General features: G+C 38.0%; 1 protein-coding gene across 14 annotated transcripts in view; it reads right to left on the reverse strand.

Moving 5' to 3' along the window:
• Positions 1 to 17,594, reverse strand: part of FHOD3 (formin homology 2 domain containing 3) — a 377,738-nt gene that overhangs the window by 102,407 nt on the left and 257,737 nt on the right. For 13 of the 14 annotated variants that reach the window (XM_005527828.3, XM_088051905.1, XM_088051887.1 and 10 more), the window contains 3 exons: positions 14,326 to 14,420; positions 10,162 to 10,305; positions 8,060 to 8,292 (listed from right to left, as the gene is read on the reverse strand). In XM_005527828.3, the coding sequence (XP_005527885.2) occupies positions 8,060 to 8,292; positions 10,162 to 10,305; positions 14,326 to 14,420 (472 nt within the window). Of the gene's footprint in view, positions 1 to 5,495; positions 5,499 to 6,735; positions 6,823 to 8,059; positions 8,293 to 10,161; positions 10,306 to 14,325; positions 14,421 to 17,594 lie in introns of all 14 variants that reach the window. The other variant, XM_088051911.1, reaches the window with a different exon arrangement.

Genomic DNA, 17,594 nt, shown 5'->3' on the forward strand with positions numbered 1-17,594 from the left:
AAAATACACAAAATTATATGGATAACAATGTACTTAAAAAACCTCAAAATTTGACCTTCTGCACACAGGAAGACTAAGATGAATAATTACAAAGGTCAAAAGGAAAATGATCCTGATATTTCTGCCCTGAATACAGAAAACAGTTCAAACAAAAAGTTGAGGAAATGACAAATTATATGAAGCACAAGCACTCTCTATGCCTTCATACCTGTCCCTCAAATATGATCAGTAACAGCTTTTCACACCTAAATAATACCTAGGCTTCCACACTTGTTTAGCTGCTGCAGTTGGTTTATATAGGACACATCAAAACAGAGCAAGACAGCAGAGCATTGCTTAGGATACTGGCAAGGCTTTGCCAAGACTTCAAGAGTGACAACTCTCTGATCATTGAATATCACTGAATATTGCTGTTTTCACATTTCTAAGAGGAGAGAGGTAAAGAAACAGAATAATGATGCAGATAGACTTTTGGAGCAATATATAGTGAAATACAATCAGAAAGAGACAAGAAATGTTGTTTTCAGAACTTGGAAGCGCATATTGGTTAATACCTGAAGGCCACTGTTACTGACCTTTCAAAGGGAAATGACATCCTGCCAAGCTGCTAGCTTTTTTCCTCCCACATTTCATCCTATGTGTAAAAAACCTTTCCTGTTCTCAGAGGATCATTTTTACAAGCACTGAGGACACACTGGAGAGGTGAACTTTCTAAGGCATGTACACTCCAGTGCATAAGACACTACCATAGGGATCCAGAGAAATGCATTCATACCCTGGTTTGGCATTGTATTTCCTCAGGTAATTCATGACAGCTAAGCACACAGTGGAAAAACACAAAGTAAAATAATTAGGCTAAGTTGTGATGTTGATTTAATTTCCCATGCAGCTATAATCTATTTAAACTTCAGTGCTTTCTTCACTCCTTCTGAAGTTCAAACAGGAAAATCTGCCATTGCCTTTACAGCAAAGTGCATTGCTGTTAACTGGACTCTGCATGTATACCAAGCATAAAGCATTTCCTTTCAGCAAGATCTGCAGTCAGAAAAGAGTATCCATACTAGAAAACCTGACACACCTACAGAGATGTTTTAATTAATATAAAAAGAGCTGATATCAACTTGAAAAAGTAATAGGGCCTGGACTGGAGATACTCATCAAGTTGTAAATTTTAGGTATTTGTGTTATTATTACTTATTGGGTCAACAGTGTGCCAATCCCTATCTATACATCAATGCAGTCCTTTTTTATGGTATTCAAAAGAAAATTTTTCTTAACCTATCTTATGTCTCTTCCTCTTCTACATTCCTTACGAGAGCTTCCAAAATATTCTTACAAAGAGTAAGATTACGAATTTCACACTTTTAGAGTTCTCCTTTAGAATCTGTTTGACTTCATGCTTCAAATCCTACCTGCAGGGGAGAAATTAACGTGTTCCCCTGCTCCAAACCTAAAACAGCAGGTTAGACTTTTGTATGGTATTGTTGTCAAAGACTAATAAAGATCTGATGCTATGAGTGGATACTACCTTGGATACCTTACCAAGCTATTTCATTTCATAGAAAAATCTTTCCAGAACCTCTTCTTTTTTTATATCCCATTTCCATTTTCACCAACCAAACTGTGAAAAGCGTTATTATCTTGCTCATAACTGATCACATGCCATTCAATGTCAAACCACACCCAAATGCTAGGTATGCAGCTCATATGTATATGTGTACGTCTGTGTGTATGTACATGTGTTAAAGAGATTCACATCCACAGATATGTGCCTGCATATTTATCCTGGAGATCTTTTCTTTGTCTAATTTCATACCTCAGTTGTTTTAAATATCCAAAACTAGGAACCAGAGATAAACATCAGGGAAAAAAAAACCCAACATGTGTTTCTTTTGATTACAGCAATAAAAGAGAAATTAACTTCTTCTCTCATCTTTAGCAATCACAACCTGAGTCTTACACCAAATGATGATGTTGAGTCTCCCCATTTTGCTGTTTCATACCTATCAAACCGTGCATCAAATTTGACACAGACGGCAACTCTAAGAAATGTGGAACAAACCATTTTAAATAAAATAAAATAATAAAATAAAATAAAATAAAATAAAATGAAATAAAATAAACCCCACCCAATACTGCATCTTTAACCTATAGCCATTAAGTATTTATACAATCAAATATTTTCTTACAGTGTTGTGGAAAGTCACTAGAACTTGAAACATCATGACAAAAAATAGAATTTTTCCATAGTAAATGCTAGAGAAAAAGAAAAGATTAGTTATGGTTTGGGATGTCTGAAAACATGGAAAATCATGATAATAAAAAATGAAATCTCAGCTGTATCTTGGACAAAACAACTCTGCAGTCCTGGCTCTACATGAAGCAATTTGAACAATCAGTTAATGGGGCCTAATAAGCAAAATAAGTTCTGTGCTGTTGGTTAGAAACTCGACAGGAATCCAAAGTTGAGCAGAAAAAATCCTTAGCATCAGAGGGTCAGCTGTATTCATTGTTTTCTGGTAAAACCAAAATAGCATCATGATCTCTGCCTGCATCTTGGCAATCCTCAAACATCAGAAACATTCATTTTCTAACAAACAGGTCCTTATGACTTCTCAGCACAGTTTTCCTTTATTTAGACAACTATTTCTCTGTATTTTTCTAGGACCATAAAGGGTATGAAAGACCTTGAGCCCAGGGTGCACTGTGTAATGGAGCTGTGTCCAGCTAGCCTAGAAATGTGTGGGAAACTTTGGAATTCCCTGTGCCACTCTTTGCTCAGAGGAAGAGTCCTAACAGGCTTCCAGACAGGACCCTAAAAAAAACAAAGTTCACAGATACAAAATTCCCTGTTTGTTTTTCTGTTGTTTTAACCTTATCAAGATAGCTCTCCTGAAGGCCAGCTTTCTTCAGATCGAAAAATCTGGAAACCTCAAGTGGACCTAAACAGCAGCTGGATCTTCCTCATATCTTTTTAGCCCCATGGTCTACTACTTTCTAAGAGAAAGCTTGGTAAAGCTAGCTTTGGTCACTGGTGCAGAATGCAGGCTTCACTCTGGTAAGTTCTTGAGACGGCAGTCAGCTCTTTCACTTTCTAGGTGTCAAAAATGGGAATACTGACAGGAAAGCTCTAACCAAGGCTGGGTTATATCTAGATGAACATATTTAGTGCTGTAAGAACAATCTTAGCAATTCTTTGGTGGTTTTTGATAATACAAAACAAATCAAAGCTATGGATATAAAAAGCAGAGACTCTAGTAAAGAGACGTAAATACCTAATTCTAGCTATTCACAACTTCATAAATCTCAGTCTTTGACTGTAGCTAATTCCATAGTGATGGAGCCATTCACTCAAATGCTGGTAAGAGATGTCAGAGTAAATCTTCCAGAAGCTCACTTGAATGTATCTGCTAAGGACCGGATGACATGGCTCTGATGGGACAGCCAGGGTGAGAGATGAGTATGGTCTCTGCGTAGTACTGAAGAAAGTACTGAAGAAAGAGAAATGTACAGCTAAATGTGAAACATTAATTTGAAAAACTGTGAGGAGCATTTGTTTCTCGGAGAAGCTGTACATTTGTTTCTCAGAGAAGCTGTGCAGCGCTCAAGACAGCAATGAGAACTTCTGAGGCAGGCTGCCTTTTACTCTCTGAAACCCAGTCAGGATGAGACTGAAAGACAGAGAGACAGAAATTTGCTTTTTAATGCTTATTTAGCCAGAAATCACTGCATACAATAACAACATAAATCTAGTGCAAATTCCATGCCACTCCTTACATTTTTTCCCTGACTTTATCCATGGTGTGGCTGGAAAAAACTAGCTTTACTTTAAAAAGGAAAAAAAAACCAAACAAACAACGCAATCCATGGAAGAATGTGTTTAAAAGTCTACTGCATAAGAAGCAGCATGCTAGACCACAGACTGAGAGCACTCAGTCTGGACCAGGGCAGAAAACCTTAGGAGGTACCTCCAGCACACTATTTAAAACATTATGTTAACAAGACTGAAGTTCCTGCCAGGCTTATTGGTGCTCTATGCCATTTTGGTAAGACACGGAACTTTTAGCAAAGCAGACCTGCTGCTGGTCAGGACAGGCATCTTAAAGTATGCTGCAGTACAGACAGACCTTTAAATCAACCTTCAGTATTTCTTAGTTAATAGCTGTTATCAACTTCGTTACTTATTTATTTAGTTACAAGCACATCAGGCTGGGCTTTGCTCGCCATGAAAACTATTTTAACACAAAGCAGATTTGGATCCTTATTTGCTTTGAACCACAGGCAAAAAAACAATACATTTAGTTTGGAAAAAGGCTGCCAAGTGGATGAAAAAGGCCTGCAAGTTTTCGTTTTGGTCGCCCTTAGCATTTACAGTCAACTTTTCCCAGCTCAAAACCCAAAGTCTGCTCTCAATTAGCCTGGCGTAGATCAGACCAACTCCATTGACTTCAGACAACTTTTCTGGATATAGAGCATTGTGAGACAGAACAGAACCTGGCCAATATTGTCTTTTTTTTTGGTTGTTTTACCAGCACCATGAATTTCTCTCTTTTTGGAAGACTTATCGGTTGACACAAAGCAGATGACTGTGGACAACCTGTTTGATGTGGTAAACAAAAGCAAAGCACTAGCCAAAACAGCTGACGAGCTAGAAACAAAAGAAACATGAACATGGTGGGAAGGAGAATGATGGGAAAGAACTTGAACCTTCTACTGATTTTGGTGCAGAAGTCCAAAAATAAGTTAGAATACTTCCCAAAATAAAATTTAGTACAGTGTAAGAGTGCGACTTCAATCTCTAACCGCCATCAGAAGCAATTCCATTGGGTCTAATCTACTGTAAAACCAGACATAAGACATCTGCAACCACACACGTAGTTTAGAACTTTCAGCAGGAACAATACAGTAAGATTATTGTCAATATCGTTACAATTCCTACCGGGAAAGAAAATGTAGTGAAGAAATAAAGACTGAAATTAATTTCATAATTATTTTTTGGGAAATACAGCACTGCAAAAACTTACTGCCAAATTTTTTTCCTTTCTCAAGAGGGTCCAGAGTTATGAACCAAAAGGTCATTAGCAGGAGACAGTTCTTTCATGGCTGAACAGAAGTGATTTTCAATTTACAAAGGTAATAAGTAATTTTTATCCATTTGTATGATTCCTCTTTATCCATTTGTATGATTTGTATGATGATGATATGATTTGAGAGATTCCTCTCTACAACATTAACAATGGAAGCAGCAGGGTCATAATAAGCATTTATTTTGACAAAATCAGGTGATGCCTGCATCATATTCTAACACAGGATTTTAAAATTTCAATACAAATTGCCACAAGATCTAAACTTATGATGCTCTATTCAAGTCCTTTAAACCAATAAACATCTTGCATTGAAGACCATGTGCTCAAATTTGAAAATTTGATTCCAGAAAACCTCTTTCCATTTAAGTCTAATTCAAATTCTATAAATGTGTAAAAACCTTAAAGTACTCACTCAACTTCACTACTTTTTTCCTAAACATTCATGAATAGAAGCCATAAGGCTTTTCCTTTTTTTTTTTTTTTTTTGGTCTTAGTTTAGCAATCAGGTGTAGAGATACTGTTGCACACATCTGGACTATTTCACTGAAAGTTGAGACTTACTGGAACACAATACTGCAGGGAGGCTGTTTTTCCTCTTCCTACCACAACTACAGATTTGGGCAGATAATGAATCTAAAAATGTGAAGGACAGAATCTGCTTATTTGAAAAGCTTGTTTACCAGAAACACTACCAAAAAAATAAGAATTATAGAAGATCCAACAGTTGATTAACTTCTTTTCATGGTAACTTAAACAATTTCACTGAGCACAGAGCTTGCATCCTCAAATCCTGAACATACTTTGTAGTCTTTAATGTCCCATGGGAAAAAAATCTGATTTGCCAGCTACAAATAATATTCCCTGTCTTTAACTGCTAAGAGGACTGGAGAATGGGGGTGGAGGCTGAGGCAGTATTTTTATTTAACTAACATGCAAAGATCAGAATTACACACATTCATAATTGAATGCCTGTTTCCTTACAGAGCCTGGTGAGCAAGTTGGGAAGATTCCATTCTAAATGGAATCGAAAAGAATTTAATTATTTTCCTACAGAAGATAACAGTAACATGAAATTAAAATTGACTTCTTAGATACAGACTTTTTTCTTGTATTTAAACTTAAATTATGCTTTAAATATGTCACTGACAAAGAGCCGTGGAGCAGAACTGGATAATTTTTTTTGCAGAAAAGCACGATTATTGAAATTATGTTATGTTGGTTTAAAAATACTTCAAAGAGCTTCTGAAACGAATCTGTTGTGTTTTTATTCCCTCTATTCTATTCCCACTAAAAATTAGCTCACACACACATTTATTAAAAGTTACTGAAGACTGCAAAATAAACCTAGCAAGCACACACAGTAATAGTGAGAAAACATATTGGTAGAAGTTGTTGTCCTGGATGGCTTCTATTTGTTTAATTAATTAACAGTAAGGGAAAGATTTCTGCAGAGTTGAAGCATCTCCTCCTTTCTAATCCAAATTCATCAGTTCAACAAAAAAACCCTGTATAAATCATATAATCATAAATATCTGTTCCACATCCACGGCTACAGATTCCCAGTCATATTGTTAAGTCCTGAAGCAGGGCCCAAGGTCATGCACAAGGTATCCCATGCAGAGCAGCTGAAGCTCCCAGATGCACTCACACTGAAAATGCTTTAAACTCATCCTCAAATGCACTGTCATCCTTCTTTTCAGTCTGTAAGACCATGGCGCTCTCAGCTGTCAGCCCACTAAAGACCAGGCCACAGAAGGTGATGGAAAACAAATATTAATGTACTGTTGAATACCAAAAAGAAAAAAAGAAAATACAAAGAAAATAAAGTGCTATTTTTGTGGTATACAACATGCAACTACTGTTTCAGTTATCTGGAGTCTTACATTTTGATATTGCCAGATTAAACTTTAGTCAACCCAGCTCTCTTTTCAAGAAGAGTGCTTTACATGCAACATAGGATTTTAAGGCTCTAAGTTTACATCCCCTGTTAACCAAAAGAAATCTTCAATGAATTTCCCAAAAGTTATAATTAATACGAGATATGCTCTTGTACAGACCACACTTCAGTTTTTCAGACTGCATCTTCAGCAGTGAGATGACAGTGTCCAGCTTTTGCTGTCTGCAGCTTATGTTTCACCATCTGAGCTAGGCAGCCAGATTCCCTTAGAGTCAACAAACAGCCAGTCTCAGAGCTTGACTCTTCTCGGTTGAAATTTCAGGCGTGTACAGCACGTTAGATAACTGAAGGCCCACCAGTGCTTGCTGCACTCCACTGACATCAAAGAGGGGAGACCTGATCAGACATCTAATTTGGGTGAAATTACTTCCAGCCCTCCTGAGCAGCAGTCAGACACGCTGAGGATCTGAAGCTCCTATTTTTCCTAAGCACACACAGCCTAAGCCAACCATCATAGGACTGGCAAAGACACCATCTTCAACTAACTCCACTGTTGCAGACTGTGCTCAGCTAGCCATTAGTGCCTCTGTTTTGCTAATTATAAAATATTAGATATATTCACTACTATGATGTAGCTTCAAAGGCAAATATTTATGCTGGAATGAAGAGGAGGAAAAAAAATAAGAATGAACTGTAACATATACAGGACAAATAGCTCTGAATTAACATTACCACGCTCTTGTTACAATTTTCTGTTATGTGGACATAGTGAATATAAAATCTACAAGTGGATGAAATTAAGCTGAGTTAGTTCTCACACCAAATGCTTTATCTCATGTGGTTTGGGTCCACTTACTTAGTGGATGGTGCCGAAGAATTTAGCTATGTAGGTAAGTCACCTCTAAATCCGTTTCCTTTTTTGCGCTGGTATTTCAACTCTAAATATGCTTTTGTTTTTTTTTCATTTTTATTTCAGTGAAAAGAGGAAGATAAAGAAAAGCCTTTCATATTAATCAAGTGCAACGGACAGAAAGTAATGGGAGAAGAAAGAAGTATCACTCAGCTCCTGCCTTACCTCTCACTGAGCTCTTCCACGCGCTGCTCATGGCTCAGCACGAAGCTCGACTGCCCGCAGGGGCTGGCGGGGGCCGACAAAGTGCTCTTGACGTTCTGTGCCGAGTGCCTCCGGCTCCGCCTGCGCTCCAGCCCCCTGCGCTCGCCAGCACCAAGGCTGGCCCTCCTCCGATCCTTGCGCCCACTGGGAGGGGGCTCAGCACTCTCATCTCCATCTTCATGCCTCAGAGTCACCTGAGAAAGAGAGGAAGAAGGCTGACACGGTCGCTTCAGCTGCCACAGGTCTTCACACCTAGGCTTAAAAATTGCCTGGTCTCAACATTATTAAATCCTATTAGCATCGCTGTTTCTACAGCTACCCCTGAAAGTTGCTGTCTACTCGTTAGTGCAGTGTGGCAGCTCTAACACTGGAATTATACACTAATGCCTTGCATACAACACTATAACAACACATTTATATATCTCCTAATCTGTTTTCTTTTTAATGTGGGACTGAATTTTCAAGGAAGCTGAGCAGTCTTGGACAACTACTTCTCTTTATATCCACTCAAAATACTTAGGTGAAGACTTGGTTCTAGTTAAGTCAACAGGAAAAAACTCCATGCATTGACAGATTCAACATTTCCTCATGTTCAGACATGAAAGTTGTAGTGATTAAGTGGAAGTTACGGTCTAGAGTGTGCCGGAAATAGAAGAGGACTAAAGCATGGGTGCAATGCCAAATATCTGAAACTGCTGCATGCCCCTGATGGGCCAATGTGAGGTACCTCTAATAGAAACGAAGTGTTATCTTATGGTACATGAGATACCCCTGGCGGAAACAACATAGTAACTAGTCACTCTGCATCTGAAATGCAGCCTAACATTTACATAATCATTGTATGAGAAAGATCCACTCCAACAGGCAGAGGTATAGAAAGGGCAATGTATGTCATCAGAAGAATGCCTGTCTTCTATTAGTCTTGTTACTCTGGTAATTATTACCAGAAGATTTAAAAAAAAAACAAAACAAAGGGGGAAGCGAGATAACTCTGCTTGGGGTGTAGAATCTGTTTCTGTCAGGAAAAAGATTTTTCAGGTAAAAGAACAGGATTGACAGACAAAAGGAAGAACCTGCATAGACATGTTTAAATTTAATTTGGTCATCAAGAAAAAGCTGGCACCCAACCAAGTCAACTGCCAATTCTACAATTAAGTCTTTCAGTAGGTGCAGCATGCACAAAAAACAATCCATCCTTTTAAGATTAATTATTATATTTTAAAAAGGGCTTTATAAGATGATGCCTCTGATGATAGAAAAAGAAAGAACATTATTAAGCCTTCTCATTCTCTTGTTTTTCCTAAAAATTGCTGTATATAAAGCTTAACTCTGCTAGTTAGCGAAGTGGTATGGGAGTAGAATTGATGGAGAAAATGGAGAATCAAATCTATCAAATCCTTCGCTGGACTTAGGCAGAGATGAAGTAATTTAATTTTTTCACACTAGAACACTAATTCATATTTACATTACAACTTCAGCCTAAACCTCCTAGCTCCAACACTTCCCACAGTCTGAAAAAAAGGCTAATTATTAAGAAACTGGATATCCTACCGCTGCATATAAATTGCTTCAGAAGTAGTTATTTTATACCTAGGTGGTAAATGTGGAGTCACTCATTACTCCATTGCTGCAAACTGCATAGGATCTGGTCCAGTGTAAACTCTTGAACAGGGACTTGCTGGACATTCAGTTGTAGAACAAATGGTATTTGTGATGTTGAGCTCAGCCGAACCTTTTTGACACGCTGAATACTTTTGCACATGGGAAGAACTTCTACTTGCTTCAGCATGTGCAACTAGCAGTTGCAGAAAGGAGGCTAGTAAATGTGCTGGTTTGCCTTGGACTATGCCCCAGCTTTAACATAAAATGCCTTTGCATTAAAGGCAGCTATGTGCCATAGCAGGTCACATATACAAATGTGTTTACTACTTACAGCAACCAGATGTTTTTCTTTTAAAATAGGAGAGATAACCAAATTTCACCTAGGTTACATTTCCCCCCTCCTCTCAGCTTTGAAGTTTGCACAAGCTGAAAGATGCATAAAACAGGGCATGTTATGTTACCTCATAAATGTTAAATTGCTCAACTAAGTCCAAGTCTGTTCCTTTCTTGTTCAAGTGTCTCTGTGAAATAGCTTCAATGCCTAGCTCTTCCAGACAGTCCACCACATCGTAGAAAGAGTCTTGATCTGGCAGTCCTGACAGTGTCTAAGAATCAAAGGAAAAAACATTTAAATCTGTTTGTTTTGAAAAGAGTTAAACAAAGGATTTTAAAAGCGGGTGGCAAGTGGTGCTATGTACGATTTAAATAAAGTAAAACCCATGATGTGGGATTATAGACACCAACAGAAAATAAATAACAAGTGACACAGCTTTTAACAAACAACTCTCTGCACTGTGTAGAAAAATGAATAATTGGAAAAACAAATCAATGTTGGTATTTTATACCAAAAAGTATGGAAAATGTAGGTCTTTAAAATACACAGTTGGATTCTTTCTGGCTGCATTCAAGAACAGACTTAAAGAGCAGAGAATGTTAATCAGGGATAAAAGCAATGAGGGAGAAAAAACCCCAAAACATTTAGCTAAAAAGAGTAAAGCTCAGTTCCTACTGATTCCTGTAAGTTTAGCCTTAAGAAGAAAAAGTCCAGTGCACAGCTATGTGATGTCAGGATAGCAGGAAATATCCTGCACCATGTGCCTATTGTCCTCCACACCTACAGCCGCAGTCATCTTCCCTGAGCACAAATTGGTTTGTATTACAGAGATAGTGAATCATCTCCTCCCGCTCAGATTGAAGTCCTATTAAAGGTACACCGACTCCTTAATTCCTATTCCAGCTTGCAACTCATTTCTAGTGAGTTTGTGCTGATTTTTTAGTGCTCCTTATGCATGATGCAGAAAAACTAGTTTAATCCTGCACAAGTTGAACAGAAACTACTGAACACACTGTGCCACTTACCAGCAGGGCAACACATCCCTCACCACAGTTACCAGTCTGTGTGCAGAGCTGTTGCTGCAAAATACCTGAGAGCACCGGCTGGAAGCAACACAGTTTTTCTGGATTAGCTCACTAGAGAGAAGTTTACTCTGAAGAAGTTTCCTCTCTCCCATTCAATTAGCTAAGTAATTTATCTATATTCCCAGTAGAGGAGAGAAAGATCAAGGGAAAGAGATGCAAAATCCAGGCCCTCTCCAAGGAGAGTTACATCTTCTCATGCCTCGGATGGGATGAACTGTTTTTCTGTAGCCCATCTTTTCCAAGGTGGCTCTGAACAGCAGCCCCTCTGGGCTGCCTCCCTACACCAGGAAGCTTTACATTCAGAGAAATAGCTCTGGATTACATGAGTAATGAGAGGAAAATGGGCAGCTGACATTGCTGTCTTGTTAAAGCACCTCTTTCCTGTGATGTAAGACACTGAAATATGTGCATCAGCAACATACATTTTTTTTTTCCCCTAACTAAACACAACACAGCAACGTTTTTTTCTTCAGTCATTACAGGATTATTGACTAGTGAAATACACCACAACAGGAATTCCTAGCACAAAGAGCAATTAAGTATTAAGGCTGTATGTTCAGGCTTTAATTATGTTGTCTCCCTCCAGAACATCATTTAAGCCTCTGTTTAGAACCCACTGAAAACTATGAAACTAAAACATCCTGAACAGTGATGAGAACAGATACCACATTTATTTTGTTCATTCCTAAACTGACACCTAGAATTGAGTAAAAGTCTAAGGATTCACAAAATGCAGTTCTCACACTGAGCATTCAGTAGAACTTTAACTTGGATGTTGAAATATTATAATAAAAAAGTGTTCAATTATGAGGCTTTCAGTTCCAAATGACATGGACAGCAACTATTCTGCCTTCATGCACAGTAGGATGTGATATTTTACCTGCAAGATGGTGGAGGAACAGTCAGATCTCCTGAGCATTTACTTCCAAAAATTACAGGAAATTATCTCAATGTTGATGTGCAGATCACCCCCCTTCAAGTATAGCTTTTTAAAAATCCAATGTAAGGCAAGATGTAGACTGGAAAAACAGCAGCATAAGGTAGTATTTACAGGCAACTGCTGCTGTCAGCAGCCTTTTACTGGTTGTTATAATTTAAAATCACACAGCACTGTAAATCAGATTTTCACTGCATGTTGTTGACCAGAACTGGGCAACTGAACTCCCAAATATAGAAATAAAATATTTTTCCTTTGGATAGTTTGTCATTACATAGATCCATTTTCAGAGCCTAAAGCATACCAAATTCAATTTCTAACTTCTCCAAGGAAGATCACAAAATTTATACTGGAGCTGTGCATCACCAGAAGCGTCTACACTGGGATCACTCTCATTTAAGAGATTCATTAATGCCTAAGCCCTGACAAATTAAAAGAGGCTTAATAAAATATTGGCATAACTAAATTGGTTAAGCATCAATAAAAGAGAGGGAGAGGAAGAAAGGACTGGAGCAATTCTTATGTCTGGGCAGATATGTTTTCTGTTCTGGAGCAGGAAGGAAAACAGTCTGTAAATGGATATGTGGAGAAAGAAAAAAAGAGTACAAGCATGCTTTCATAAGACAAATCCTTCATGGAGACTCTGCCCTCACTGAAAACTTTGACATTTCCTTGTCTAGAGAAGCTGGAACCTTCTGAGTTGTCTTTGTATTCTCTGTGGGAGAAAAAATTATAACTGTTACATGCTGCTTACTGTTTTCCCTATAATCATGAAAAATATCCCATTAAAAACACCATAAAGCTGCCCATAAGCCAGATCATAATTATAAGTGTGGATTTGTGGGATTCCACTCTTCCTTGATCTTCATAACTGCCTTGCTCCTTTGACTGCGACGTGCTTTTTTTTTTTGTATGTTTTTAAAGAATTACTTCCTCCTAAAAATAGCTTTAAATGTACTGAAAAACTCAGACTTAAAGGATAATAAGTGTCAGCAGGGAAAATCTTAGAGGAAGTCAAACACCAGGTAGGTTACAACTGCGCAAACGATGACGAGAACTATCAGAAAGTGGAATCAGTACCTAAAACAAGGTGTAACGAAGAGACATTAATGACTGGTCACCTTGGCTTTAATAGCAGGTACAGACAGAAGCATCTATAACAGATGATGCTTTTCAGAAAGAGTACAGCAGTAAGGTAAGGTGGTCTTTTAAACTTAAGAGGAACCTTACTACTGCAGAAATAGAAGCAAGGGTGACTCTAAGCATAAGTACAGTAAGAACAGTAATATCTACAGGAGAGGTTAGTCTGTCTCAGACATATTTGCTGGAAAATATCTGCCATTAAGAAATCATTTATAAAAAAAAAATACAAGCAAAAACCCAAGAAAAAAGCAACCCACAATTCCAATCATGTAGCCAAGAGCCCAATAATCTGGCAGCTTGGTATGTAACCCACACAAACAAATTCAGCATCTTCAAGTGAATACAATGAGTAATAGTATTTTCTAATACTCTGCCTTATTAAGTATAACCATAAACCACACAATTATTTTGTTTGCCAAGATTATGCTGGCTTTCTGTGTTCTTTTTAAAAAAATTATCTTTAAATTTAGTACCCCCTCATTTGTCTATGACTAGATGCTGGTTTTTAAGGAATTTACACTAACAAATTCCTAACTTTCAAGGACTTTCCATTTTCTCTCTCCCAACAGCAGAAGTCAGTATTTCAGAAAATATTTGACTTTACTGCAGAACTATCACTTGCAAATCCTATCACCAGAAAATATAAGGAAATAAGAAAAAATGTAATCTTTTTTAAGCAGAAGCACTCTGCCTAGCACTCAGACCTGTTAAATTCATCATATTTATATTGCAGCGAAAAACCCACAAAAACGATATGAAAACTGCGCAACATAGGCTTTTGTGAGCATGTGATCTTTTCACCAGTGCTTGCTTTCCTTCTCCCCTTGGATGGTCCGTCGAGTTAGTTTGTCACCTTTTCCTTTAGCACTGCACTGTCAGCGCTGGGAGAGGAGCCACGTCAGACCACAATTCCACACAACATCCACCAAAATAACAATTCTGCTCCCGGCTGCTGCCTCTGGGTGGCTGCAGCACAAGTAACAGGAGAGCACTGATTGATTACAGCTTGTTCTGCAACTCCTCTGTGACAGGTCTCTTCCGTCATATACTCTCAACAGGGAAGTTCATTATACAATAGAAAACACTAATCTTATCTCCACCAGTCATGCTAACAAAGGAAACAAACCTTGTTAACCAAGGTCATTGCATAAACCAGTAGTTCTGTGTCAACCCCATCCTTCTCCTCCAGTATCTCCATGATGTTGGACCATGGCTTGGCTCCTAGAGGAAAAGCAGAAACCATTGGTTACAGTCATCAAAATGGAGAGTTACATAAAAAGCTTCTACTTATCCAAGAAGTAGCACAAATTTGGAATATGTGGCCAGGTGAAAGCTCAAGCAGAAAGATCCAGCTTTGTCTACAGTCTCTCCTGCTCACCTGAGAGTGAAGTTAATGTCGACAGTTAAAACTTCAGTCCAGCCTATTGCAGGGATATAAAATACGGCAGTGGACTTTCTCCAAAGGTACCAGCTTCTCTCCCTTGATGACGAATGAAGCTTTGCTAGCACAGTGTGACTGAGACCAAAATTCTAAAAATCAGGTGATAGGAATTTTACCCAGCCTATCATAGGTTCATCTAGGTTTTGATAAATCTTCAGCAGAGACCTACATGCTGTGCTTTCAGTGTGCCTGCTGCTCCTATTTCTGGAGCTATTCCTGAGTTGTACTGCACTAAGGTAAGTCAGGTTAAAACATTGTGGCAGAGAAACAGTTTGCTCAAATTACAGGCTATGTGTCTTGGATAAGAGAAATGATCAATGAAGAGAAAGCATTTTTGCTGTGGCTCTTTCTCAAAATACTTTAATAGGAAACCTACCTACAGAAATTTCAGATGTGATGCTCTCATTTTCCACTAAGAAAGGTGAAAATTTTTTCTTTTAGTTATTTGCTTGATTTGCATATTGTTTTGAATTTGCATATTTCTCTGATACCTAAACCCTAATGGGCTTTGTGAATTGTGCTAAAAACATGAGGCAAGCAACACACCACCCAGACTCAGCCTCTTGTGTGGAAGGAACGTCGTAAAACTGTCCCATCTCATTTGACTGAATGGCAAGATGGCTGTATTTAGCAAATTTTATCTAGGAAAACTGAAATAAATAATAAAGGACTGCAATGAAGTGTAAAGTTAAAGGTGAGGACTAAGCAAAGAGCTAACCCTTAGACTAGAGATGTACTCAATCCAACTGCACAAACATAACTGCGACATTATTTCAATTTCAAAAAGAAACATGCAGAGTATTCCAACAGTCCAAATCCCCTGACCACTATACAAATGGTGAGAGTTTTGAGTATAATCAGGCAGCAAAATGCAGATGTGCCATCACAGCTACCTGTTGCTGACTGATCAGTCACCCCAAGGCCTAAACTCTGTATAACCCTGTAACAGCCCTTGATTATTACAGATGATATTATATATGTGCCCTGCTACACAGACATAAAATCTCTGCTAACCAATGATCTGCATTTTCAAGGTAATGGCAGTGCAGTGTGTGGAAAAACCTGTCTAAAAGTGAATATGCAGACAGCAATACTTCTTTTTTTACTTCCCCCTCTGTCTCTGATCTTTACTACTGAGCCAGGGCTTTTTTATCCTAAGCAAAATCAAAGGAGAAGGGGGATTCACTCTCAGCTCTCAAGATGTATCTCTATGCATTACTAATTAAATACTAATTCAAATACATGTCTGTAATGAAAATACGCTAGACACCTCTTTACCAGATTCTCTATATTGCCAGACATTTTGTGCAGTATATATTCAAAAGTCATGTGGAACAAATTCACTTGGCTTGCAAATGATATATGATCAGCAGGAATGATATTCTCACTACAAAAATGTTTTCCTGTGGTTTTCAGTGAAAAAATGAAAAATGGAAGGAAATAGGAAAGAGAAACAAAATGGAGAAACCATGCAAGTCTGACTCACAATAATGCCATTTGGAAAAACAGTGAGTTGGTAACAACATGAAAACATACTTATTTAATCCACTGAATTATTTAGTGAGAGTCCTTTGTTATTGCATGCAGGTTCTACTCTTATTGGAACAATCCTAGTTTGTTTTTTAGGCAGCATCCATGTGTTTTTTGTTTTCCCTGAGTGTCTCAGTAATTCTTCATTATCATAAAATAAAAATTTCATTGTCACCTTGCTGTTTTCATGCAAAGATGATATATAATTCTCTTCTAGTAACACTGCTATTTTATTTCAGAATACAATTTAAAAAAAAATTGTTGATGGGAACACTTACTAGTAAGACAGCCCTGTAACACCTCATCTATCTTTCAAATACTTTCTTTATGCTTCTGCTACTAAACTTCCAAAATCTAGACTTAAATTCCAAATTCTTCATCTATTCCCTAACTACAGTCAAGAGGAGGCAATACTATCAACGACTTTGACAGAATTATTCCAATTTGTACCAGAAAACCTTTCTTTCAAATGCTATTTCCCCCATTATGATCTCAATCTGAACAGCCAAGAAGTGAACATGGAAATAGCTGAAAGGCCATGTACTACCCACCAGAATAAAGCAATTCTGCTGTGGAAGTTGCAACATGAGCTTACTGCTTTGCTGTCCTTGGGTTAATATTCTTGAATATATATAATGAGAATCTACAGTTTCCAACCTATGATCCATACAGCATGGGACATGGGCAGATCCAGCTCATCCCCCCCCTTCCAGAGCCTGTGCAGTCCAGCACACTTAAAATGAAAAGAGACCTGTTCAGATTAAGATCATAAAGAGGAAAATTGCATTTGAAAAGAAAGGTTTCATCTTGTACACATTGGAGTAGCTCTGCCAAAGCCATTGACAGTACAGCCTCCTCTTGATTCTATTTAGGGAATAGGTAAATTTCCTCCTTCACCAGATCCTGATGCAGAAAAATGATGATTTAGAAGAATGATGATATAGCATCCAAGTGATTTTTCTGGAAGCAGATGGGGATGTTTCCATAAGGTTATGACTTTTATGCAGGACTTGTGGCAAAATCGATGGGATTGATGAAAAAGGCTCAGTGAAGTGAAACAGCAGCGATTGAGTTTTGTGTGTTCTCCTGCCTTCTAATGGGTAAAATGAGAACTGCATCACTGCCCTTTAGAGCCTTGCCACTAGGAAGAGCTCTTTATCACATGTATTCTGACAGGGAGGCTGTAGCCTCAGCTCTGATGTTACTTGTAGATTACAAGTAACCATGCATGGTGTATAGACAAGGAACGATGCAACAATCAAGCTGCTATTAAATTAATATAGTCTATTTTCTGAATAACATTGCCCATTGTCCCAGTCTTTTTTCAGTTTGCTCTTTAAATGTTTTTACATATTTATTTTAATGCTTTTGTTCATGTCATACACAAAACTTTGACACCACAACTACAAAACATCTGTACAGTT

This window comes from Pseudopodoces humilis, chromosome 1 (assembly GCF_049639895.1).
Source record: "Pseudopodoces humilis isolate 2021_Gansu_Grassland_sample_001 chromosome 1, ASM4963989v1, whole genome shotgun sequence".
Taxonomy (NCBI): domain Eukaryota; kingdom Metazoa; phylum Chordata; class Aves; order Passeriformes; family Paridae; genus Pseudopodoces; species Pseudopodoces humilis.